We start from the raw sequence: 11,001 nt of genomic DNA on the forward strand, positions 1-11,001 counted from the left end.
CCCTGACTCAGGCAGACTCGTCAAAGCTCCTTCACTGGGTCTGTTTATTCTGGGCATGGAGGCTCAGTTAGCCACACTGAGAGCAACCCTGCGGCGGCGGGTGGCGTGTCTTAAAAATTTTTTAAATAATTTATAAAGATACATATACAATTTAAACTTATACAAATACTTGTGTTAAGAGGTTTTCAATAAGTAAATAAACTTTTCAGCAGTTACAGTAGCTGCTAGCCCTAGCAAAAATTCCAATAGAAATTTGTATTGGTCCAATAGAAATAATGTATTGGTTCTATAGGTCAGACTATTGGTTCTATTTGAATATCTATTGGACCAATACAAAATCTATTGGTCCGATAGAGCCACATCTATTGGTCTAATAGACCAATAGCTATTGGTTGTATTAGTCTAATAGACCAATAGCTATTGGTTTTATTAGTCTAATAGACCAATAGCTATTGGTTGTATCGGTCTTAGGCACCAATACACATCTGTTGTATTGGTCAAATACAGTCTATAGGTGCTATTGGGTTAAGTGCTAAAACAAAATCGAAAAAAGTTATTTTTCTGTGACTAACTAAACTAACACATGCAATGCAAAACACTACAACCCAAAATTAAGAGAACTTGTATGCAAAAAAGAAACATGTCGCTCATTGAAAAATTCATCTTCCACAATTTGCCTGCCAGCATATTAATTAGACCTCATCACAAACATAATTTAAGCTGCAGTTTCTGCTTCAGTTGGATTTTAAGTTTTCAAGCCTGCACTGCATGGAGGGCACTACAATTACAATCACTCGTATCACTATTGGTCGAACATAACTATCTGTTCTGTGGGCTTATGCATTTAACCTAAACATTATTAATTATAAGAAATTGTATATCGGCGACCAATTGGACGCCACTTAACCTGAAGCTTAATGAGCCTTTAACCTAATATTCTGTGTATAAATAATATGGCTCATATATTAAACAAACCAAAAATAAACTAAGGCGAAGGGAATAAAAATTTATTTACTAACAAATACTGCAGTCCACAAACAAGCCTGAAAACTGTGTGAACACGTGAAGGTAAAGCAAGACAATTAAGAGAAATACCATGTGTGCAAAAGAAAATACAAACAATAAATAGCGCATCTAATACTGCTGGCAAGTGAACATTCTTGATTGACAGATACACTATAAACAACACACCGAGGCAGGTCATAATGAAAGGTAAGGTTGAAATGCTCACACAAATAATACTTGCAGCAAAAAGTTTTAAACAGCAGCAAATTACAGGACAGGAACCGTGATGTGGCATCTGCTCAAAAGAGTTCCGGGACTTCGATGCAAAGCTTGAATAAATAACTTTAGGTTGTTACCGACTATGATAATTTGCACCAGCCAAACTATAACATACTCATTAAAGGGCTTTTTGCTAACTAAATGGTTAGCAAAAAATTGTAAAACTAAAAAAAAAACTAAAATGTACACCATTCCCCTCCGTCTGACACACACACACAAAACAGCAATGGCCGTACCAACACTCAACCAAACATTAGTCCTGTTCATACACATTTGGCATGTCTGCCACGTACAAAGTGCGCCCAACAGTCATAGTGACGCACATTCTCCAGACCTCTTCGGGATGCAGCAGCACCACATCGTTGGTCGTCTGTTCGCATACGTGGAGATGGGGCACATTTGGATACTGCTCACTGACAAGCTTTCTACACAGAAGAAAGCAGCTGCCATCTCCCAGCTCATAGACACTACCCAGCACAAGGTGCAAACCACAGCAGGACTTCAGGAAGCTGTTGCAAGTTTTCTTGCAGCGCTTGTATTCTTGGGTGTGGTATACAAGTCCCTGCACTGCAACTCTTTGGTACTGCATTACATTTGCTGGAATGTAGCCCAATTTATCCAAGAAAGCATTGTGTGCACACTCTTCCACCGTCTGGCTAAACAGACCTTTTCCAAGAGGCCTTGTGTCACGACACCTTTGCCCTGTCTTTTTTGCCAGTTGCCGGCACAATACACGAGTTACTTCAGAGAGGCTTAGTGTATTCAAGGCACGCTTCAGCTGCAGCGACATTGCAAATCGCTCAACAACTTGCAGTGGCACTCCATTTGCACCACTGACAAGGTTGAGGAAAGAACCGTTTCCCGACTCGAAGACGAACGTTGAATGAGACCAGAGTGGCCCTAGCTGGAGCACACTTTTCGGGAGGTGCAGCAATTGGTGCACATTGAATGTCATGGCACACGAGTCATACAACTGCTGCGCTTGGAACACAAATGTTGCCAGGTTGTCCATGGCCTGCTCAACATCACGCTCGGTGATTTTATCCTTAAGAAGCAAGTATATTGCAGACACAAGGAGGCACAGGTGCTCATGGCAGGCATCTGTGAGAATGCCCTTGAAGCATGGGACAGCGTAGAACAACAACCACCATTTCCATTCGCTTGCTTTCCACATGCAACGGTCATCAAGTGTCCGTGGAAGCCTAGTGAAAAACTGCGGGGGCTTTATATTGAGCATTCTTGTGACTGCTGTCTGAAGCTTCTTCCCCTTCTGAATGTAGTCAGACTTTGTCGGGCTCTTGAACCAGATATCAGTGAGTTGCCTGCCTACTCCTTCCAGAACACAGTGCATGTAGTCAGGGCACACCCCCCACACAAGATCAAATTTTGGCAGCAGCACCAGTGGAGTGTAGCCCCTGACACCACGCTGAATTTGGTTTGTTGAAAGTGCTGCACTCATGTCCTTCATTACTTCACTGGTGCCCCGTTCATCAGGCTGGTCCCCATCTTCTGGTACGATGTACTTCACTGAATCTGAAAACATCGAAAAAGCATGAGGCAAGCATTAATAGTAAGGCTGCATAGTATGCGACTGTGGAAGACTTTCAGGCTGACCTGTCTTTTCATGTGACGCTTAATGAAAAGTTTAGAACGCCTATTTTCCTTGCTGACAAGAACGTGACTATCAGAACCTTTAGATAAGTTCAGTGGACCTTTAGTTTAAGTGGACATAAATTAACACCAAGGTCCCAATTAAAAAAAAGGACTATAGAAATGAGGCAAGCAAACTAGCACACTCCACTCATGGGAAATTATGACCTGTGAAGGAAGCAGTTCTAAAAATTATGATTATGCAGCTGTGAAGGAAGCAGTTCTAAAAATTATGAATTCATAAGCAGCCACTTTTTATCACTACAAGCACAATTTAAGTTGCAAATAAAATTTAATTTGATGAGCAAGAACTTAGCATTCTATAGCTATGATTTCCAAGTTCAGATTTTCCTTACTGTTGTTCCTTTTGCCCTGGTGGAGACAAAAGCTGCAGCCGTTGTACCCATTGTATTGTTTCTGGTTCAGGACAGCTGCACGTGCAGGTGCGTCGACACAACAGCAGACCACCTGAATGCTTGACTGCACCTTGTTGGTTCCGCTTTCCCACTTCACGGTGCCTCCTTTCATGACTTCCTGGACAAAGACCTCCAGGAAGTTGGTCATGTTTGGGTGCCCCTTCCCAAACCAAAGTCCACCCAGAAGAATATTGGCCCAGCGCATGGATACGGGCAATTCATTTATTACACACTGGATTGGCCACAGTGAAGTCTTGTTGCAGTTGAACACTTTGGCCCCATCAGTATTCATTGTGAGGGTCAATGCCATCTCGTCAGCGTCCTCTATATGTTTTTTGTAGAGAGCACCATCAGTGATGTCCTCAAGCACAATCTCGGACGAGCCCGCAGTTCTGTCAGTGTTGCGCCTCTTCTCCAGGCTTGAAAAAAGTGCTTTGGATACATCATCTTCTGAAAGGACCACTTCCATTTGCTTTCGCAAGTTAAGAACTGCAAAAAAGTTATGTGCAGAGTTGAACAAGCTGCAGTGGGCACAAACAAAATCACGTCTTTCAGGGTTTGGCGATCGCGTACCACAATTTGTACAAAAGTAGTGACGCTTAACAAGCTGCTGCGTCCACTTCCTCCAAGCTTTCCGAAGAAGGTACTTGGACGACGGCAGCACTTGCGCTCCCAGTAAAGCATTTATCACGTAGACGAGACGCTCCATGTCAGTCCAGTTGAGCCCCGCAGTAGAAGTGTATGCCATTACCATTACCATGGCATCAGCAACACTCAGTTGAGAGTTCGGAAGACGGTCACCAGGAAATAATGTTGTGAAGTCATCCGCCTCACTGCTGTCGTCGTCGTCGGTGTGCTGATCTTCATGGTCTGGTTGATCAGAAAAAGAAAAGCTATCAAGATCGTCATCCGCCTCACTGCTGTCGTCGTCGTCGGTGTGCTGCTCTTCGTAGTCCGGTTGATCAGAAAAGGAAAAGCTATCATGATCGTCATCCGCCTCACTGTTATCGTCGTGGGCGCTGTGCTGCTCTTCGTAGTCCAGTTGATCAGGGAAAAAAAGCTATCAGGATCGTCAACATCATTGGTCTCTTGCGTGGCTCGCGGTCCGTGCGCTCGAGCTGGCTCATTTCCGAGCTGATCTTCTGGCGGGCTGGGAAGCTGAACGTAGACATCGTCGAAGGTGTCGCAGGGCGTATCATCAGATGACGGTGGCAGGGAAAGATCAGGGTCGCCCGCACTTGGGGACAGCTGAGTGCTACCACTTGCAGCTAACACGTTTTCACCGCACATGCCATCTTTCTTCTGGTACAGCAGTGTGGTTCGCGGAACAACGCACGGCTGTCCTGGTTCTAAATACCGTTTGCGTTTTTTAGCACTGCGGCCACTGTGTTCGCCACTGGCCTGTTCACTGGAATTCATAGCGAACTATCAAATGTAAAATAAACTAAAACGTTGAGGCATCGCGCACAGCAGAGCTGCAACAGTTGGACCACGAACGAAATAAAACAAAACATTGGCTGTTTGGCCGCGATTTGGCACTGCGAGTTACTGGCTTGTACCGGCCGGCTTACCGGTTCATATAATTTTGTTTGTATGAAACTTTGATAAAAAACACGTAGAAATGTGCGTGCGCTATTTTCTGTGTAAAATTTGTATAATAATGTAGATTTAAATATTTTGATTTTGTTGCGTTGCTCAAAACAATTACGTAACTCGCCCTTCAAAGCGAATGTGAGCCAATGGCTGACTCAGCCGACGCAGGGGAGAAAGGCCTAGTCTCCCTGTTCTGTGGCCTAGTAACGACGCGGTCGGCACGTGTTTTTTTTTTTTTAGCTGCTTCCCTGTCGTGCACGATGTTTGCACTTGTGCGCTTCAAAGTCGATTATGTTAAGCAGGTTGTTGACGTGGAGTCGTTTCGAGCTCATCGTCCGCGGAATTTGCGCGATTTTGATAAGAAAGTGTGGTATGAAGTGTATTGGAAAGACGGGGACGACACCACGCTGCATGGATATTACCTCGCGCAGATACTGCGACTGTTTGGTAAGTCCCGAGTACATATTTTCGTAGTGATTTCATTTCGCCTGTGTGGTCCTTACAAAAACCCCAATTATTTGATTCAGCCTCGAGGGAGGAAGCTGCCCTTAACAACAAGAGGGTTCCCGTGCCGCCGCGGCCTCTCGATGATGAGGAAGAACCTGCAAGCACCACCTCGGCTTCTGAAGAAGAAGCCCCGTGCGCGGTCAGCATTTGTCCTGTGTTCTTGTTTTTTGTACTCCGATTAGCGATCGGAGCGGCATGTTTCTTGGTTGAAATGGCGTGGAATTTATGATGTCCACGTTCTAATATAATTTTTCCCTGTAATCTCCTAGAAATTTGATGCGCTGACGTAATGGCGAAAAGGTGTTGTTTTAATGCTGTGATAGGCAGTACTTTGCCTAACAGCCTTTCCATAGACACCGTGATTTCTGCATAGGCTGCATGCTTTTATCATTGCCTGTGCACAGCTGCATCGCATCATTAACACTCATTTTTGACGATCTTAAGCTGCGCAGTCGCGCTAAAAAATGAAGCAGGAGGTATGGTTGACTTCGTTTCTTATTGATGATTTGAAATTGCATTGCGCGAGAAGAAAACAACCAGCTGATGCGCGCGAAGCAGATCTTAGTTGCAACCTGTCGTTTTGTCAGATGTTCCCTTGTTAGATTACTTTCATTTAAATACTACTACCAGGTTAGCACGTGAGGTACAGCAAATGCGAAATTTACGTTATCAGGAAAATATGCTGCAGGAGGCTTTGCAGTTCTGTTGTAATAATATAGCCTGTTAGAATGGCAAGCTTTTTTTTTCAGTATAATTTCAGGAAGTTGGGACATGTCTGTTTAACCGTTGTTTTCATTTGTTTTATCTAGGTAGACAAGCCAGCACAGATGGCAAAGAAAAAAGAGGCGCAAGAGGCGTTCAGGAAGCGGCACCTGGAGCTTCTAAAAGATGTCCAGCCACCAACTGAGAGCGAGTTGGTGAAAGCTCTGAGGACAGAGAACAAAAAGCTGCGGGCGCAGATAGAAATGTTACAGAATGCTCTTTGCAGCAAAATATTTGACACTGGTATGTAATCGATTGTACTTTTGCGAATATGTTTTATCATAACCTTTGGCGCTAAAATAAAGAACTAAAGGAGACACGACAACTAGTTGCTTAAAATTGCACGGAGGAAATTGGTCTAAGCTGCATATGCACATGTTGAAAGCTTTATAAAGGCACCAAGGACTCAACTGAAACCATTCTCAATTGGCAAAATGTTTTGCAGCGATGTGGCCTCACACGTACAAATCTTTACTGTTTTATGCAGAAGGTTTCCTGATGGACCTTCAGGCGAAGAATTCAGGTCAACAGGCTGCAGTTCCCTTTCGGAGCAAAGCCAACAGTGCGAACCGCCCTGTACCTGCGGCCACAACTGGGGCCCTGAAAACTAATGGGGCTGCGAAGCCGCCAACTGTGACCTCAATGCAGCGGCTTGAGACCGCAGCTCGGCAGCCCGAGACCGCAGCTCGGCAGCCCGAGACCGCAGCTCGGCAGCCCGAGACCGCAGCTCGGCAGCCCGAGGCCGCAGCTCGGCAGCCCGAGGCCGCAGCTCGGCAGCCCGAGGCCGCACCCCGGCAGCCCGAGGCCGCACCCCGTCAGCCCGAGGCCGCACCCCGGCAGCCCGAGACCGCACCCCGGCAGCCCGAGACCGCAGTCCTGCAGCCCGGGACTACGCTGCCAACTTCCACACCTACGGAAGGTGCAGCCGGTGGGGAGGATTTGGAGTTAAGCCCTCACCCCCATACTCCCCTCTACGAGGCTGTAGATAATGAGGTAAGCAGGCACTTTGCATTAATTCATCACATGAAGGGCTTAATCATCCTACCAGGTCAAACTCCACAATGCATAGGCCATGTTCTGATACATTTCCACGCAGAAAAGTGCTGTTTTCCTCAACTTGTACAAAAGATCTAGACTTCTTAGTCGGAGAGGCACGCGCAGTGACAGCACTAAGGGTCATAAATGTCAAGCTGTTGCTCTCAGTCACTGCCAAATAGTGAAACAAATAATAAATTGATTAAATAGCAAAATGCAGGCAACACATTCAGTTCAATGCCCATTCAAAGTGGTTGCCTCGGGGAACTTAGTACAAAGTAGATTGCAAATGTCAAGTAAAAAGTTGCTCCACAAATCAATTTGTTCTTGCATGGGTGCATATTTTTACTCTGCATGTGTATTTTTAACTTTAAATTATACCGCTTCCTTTATTTTAAACAATTTTAGCCCACATACAGGTAACTTTGACGGCTTTCCTTCTAGTGTCCCGTATGCACAGTGGGCACAATTGCTGCACCCAAGGAGACTTACGATTTCAAAAAAAGTTTGAGATCATAACTAGCAATCACAAACTGCCTAAACACTTTGCGACAGCGTGGTAACCTGCAAGTGTTTGTTGTGCTTCTATAAGTGGGTTTGAGTTATGTTATTAATAACAGCAACCTTAGCCTTACTGAGGAACTGTTCAGCCGAAGGAGCCAGAAAACAGATGATAATTGGAAATGAGACTTTATGGTTCTGAAGTGAGCATTGTGGATTAGGGAACAGACTAAGAGGTAGGCTGCACGGGCAGTGCCGACCTGGCGAATAACGCTTATAGTTCAAAAACGGGTTGAAAAGGGCAGACCAGAAACTGAGTGAAGTGCAGCCATGAATTGGAAAATTCTGAGACCAAAGAATGGATCTAAATGGTGCAGGATATATATTCAAGGCCTTTGTCCAGAAGTGAGTCTGCATGCCGCTGCTTAAAATGTAGTATTGAGCAGTTGTAATGTTCGTTTTATGTTCTGTCTTCATTTGTCAGGTTTGCCTTGGACACGGCGTGTCCATTCCCGAGGCTGCCTTCGGTCACCTCATGGCGCGCCCGAAAGACAGTGTATTTGTCCGCGAGGCCTGCGTTCGTATATTTTCGACTGCAGGCCTCGTGGGCAGGAGTGTTACAGGGGCTGCCTCCAACCGAACGAAGAAGGACCCCAAGCCGTCTGTTGATCCGGAGAAATATGCAGCCCTCTCTGGAAAGCACTCCAGCATTGGCAATGTTTGCACAATGCTACGAGCTGTTGTCCATCTAAATGGACATAGAATGAAAAAGGCCAGTGACAGCAGCCAATGGATTATTGTTAGGGGTGATGCGAGGCACTCGTAGCTTGAAATGTCAAATATGCTGTTCGTTGTCACTGTAAAGTTTCGCATATTTGTAGCAGTGTTCAAGCTAGCTCTTTTTGGGGTTCACATCGGCGCGTTTTTCCTATTTGCAGGCTTCTTCAAGCACTACCTTCGGCAACGATGCACGGAGGAAGAAGCAGTCACGCGCCACCGTTCCCTCGGCAAAATTGTTGCTATGAAGATTGCCGATGTGATGAAGCGGCAGGGGTCCAAATAAAGTGGCAAAAAAGAACACAGAGTTTAGTACTCCATCCAGTGTTGCTGGTAGAGGCTACCACATCTTGGACCTCCTAGCAACATTGTTACAAAGCGGGAATGTTCTGTATGCCATTGAAAACCAAAATGGCTGCCGGTCTAAACCAATAGACCTGTAGGACTGAACCAATACACCATTACACCAATAGGCCTGAACCAATACACCAATAGGCCTGAACCAATACACCATTAGACCAATAGGCCTGAACCAATACACCATTAGACCAATAGGCCTGAACCAATACACCTCTAGGGAATACCAATAGCTATTGGTGTCAATAACCCAATAGGCTATTGGTTTTGTCTATTGGTATTTTTTGCTAGGGAGGTTTGCATGTCACGTGACCGGGACACATATTGTAGTGTCAAGTTTCGACACTACGAACCACCACCCTTCCCATTTCAGAAAGTTTGCTGCCAAATTAAAATTATTTCCGCCAATTTCTTTATAAATTGCTTGTGCTTGCCGGGCTAAATAAAACGCTGGGTTTCATATAAGCTAGAGAACATATACGCGACAAAAAACGGTTGTCCGTCCCTTTGAATCTACAGATGTACTCAGTAATGCACGCAGTTTATTTTGTCAGTAGGCATTACGAGCTACTTAACTCTGACGCATTAAAAATGATGTCTATATCAAGGTAGTAATCGGGGGTGATTCCAGGTTTTCAAGCGAACACCGTCCAATATTTGGCGGTTGTTTGGAAATATATCAGTAATGATGACAGTGGAGAGCATTGATAACTTCTAAGAAAGGAAACATTTTTTTCACAAAAACCTGGACATCGTTATTTACACGTCTTTGTTTATGCACATTATCATCTGCATGCGCAACATGTCGGTGTCCATTCAAGATCTCTCCGAATGTTGAACGTATCTCAGCTGGGAAAAAGTCTTCTCGAGTGAGTGAGGAACATTTTATTGAGCCGGTGAAGTGGGAGTGGTTCCTTATTCCAGGAAGCCATGCGATGAGCCAGCAGCCTTCGCTCTGGAGGCCAAACGTGTCTTGACGTCCAGATCGCTGCTGGTCACCAGGTTCTCCCACAGCTCAGGGGTGGGAAGGGGGGATGGAAGAGGGGGGAGGTTGGGGTTGTGCTTGCACTATGATATGATGTGGGGAAGAGTACCGGTATCACATTTCCCGTCAGCAAGGCGCAAGTTTGTCAGGTCAGCATTTGCCGGCCTGGGGTAGTGAGCAGTAGAGTCATGCCAATAGTCAATGATTTCGGAAGGAGTGTTTGCGGGGCTTGCTTCCAGCAAGTACTGGTTGAGAACGGCGGACTGTCAGCCCAGGTTTGTGCAAATCGCTACTTCGAAAATGTCTATTCGGGAAAGAAAGCGGGTTTAACCCAATTCTCCTAACACATGTTCGGGGTGTAAAAATACGGTAAATTTGGGCTTCACCTGAAAAAAAAACATTCCCGAGTACAGTTCGGAATTGGGTCGAAACTACATTATATTTTGTCATTGCAAAATGCACAATTCTGCCAAATGGCTAGTTGCCCATCACAAAAAATGTTCCACTGTGGATAATAGGCTGTAAGGGAATGCAGCAAATACCCCCCCCCCCCGTGTTTCTGTTGCCCTCCTCTAAATTTGCTTTGATACTGAGGACACTACCAAAAATGATTTTAAGCTGCTTTATGCTGCCTAAAATAGTTATAAAGCAATATTTTACCATTTCCGGGAACTAATTTACATAATTAACCTGACATTGTCCTATTAGCGTATATTTGCATAAGTGGCACTAAAATGCTGTTGACCTCCCCTACCCATGGCTTTCCATGCGTGTAAAGGAAAGAGTGGTTCATAAAAAAATTTCCCAGCAGGAGTTAACAGGCAACCCTTAAAATAGTAGCTACCTTAATTAGGAATTTACCTTAACCCTGCCTAAGTGTTCTAAAAAAGTCGCCTTACTCATAAATGTGCCACTCTGGTGTTTCATTTGAGTGCGCCGTAAGCACAGCTAATGTAATACACGTCGCACAAGCATTCGGCGACCGATCGGACACTGCCTTCACGTCCACGAACAAGGCGATTCCGTTGATCAGCACATTATTTCAAAACTTCATTCTGATAATTTTGACCTCACCTTGTTTCGGTTACCCAGCCTTCGGGATTCCGACATTCTTTTCTTGATTTCGAAGAACTC

At 45.0% G+C, this 11,001-nt stretch overlaps 2 protein-coding genes across 2 annotated transcripts; one reads left to right on the top strand and one right to left on the bottom strand.

The window, feature by feature from the left end:
* Nucleotides 1-685: 685 nt before the first annotated feature.
* On the bottom strand, nt 686-5,118 carry LOC144165808 (uncharacterized). The gene is made up of 2 exons (XM_077695588.1): nt 3,291-5,118; nt 686-2,817 (listed from the first exon to the last, which is right to left on the bottom strand). Exons 1-2 carry the CDS (start codon nt 4,108-4,110, stop codon nt 1,538-1,540), a joined length of 2,100 nt encoding a protein of 699 aa, XP_077551714.1. The 5' UTR covers nt 4,111-5,118; the 3' UTR covers nt 686-1,537.
* Nucleotides 5,070-8,811, top strand: LOC144165874 (uncharacterized). Its single transcript, XM_077695630.1, has 6 exons — nt 5,070-5,390; nt 5,471-5,589; nt 6,260-6,455; nt 6,700-7,205; nt 8,233-8,461; nt 8,687-8,811. The coding sequence occupies exons 1-6, from the start codon at nt 5,090-5,092 to the stop codon at nt 8,809-8,811; spliced, it is 1,476 nt and encodes a 491-aa protein (XP_077551756.1). The 5' UTR covers nt 5,070-5,089.
* The last annotated feature ends 2,190 nt before the right edge of the window (nt 8,812-11,001 follow it).

Source organism: Haemaphysalis longicornis, unplaced genomic scaffold (genome assembly GCF_048455015.1).
Source record: "Haemaphysalis longicornis isolate Haplotype H1 unplaced genomic scaffold, Haemaphysalis longicornis Haplotype H1 scaffold_15, whole genome shotgun sequence".
Lineage (NCBI taxonomy): Eukaryota > Metazoa > Arthropoda > Arachnida > Ixodida > Ixodidae > Haemaphysalis > Haemaphysalis longicornis.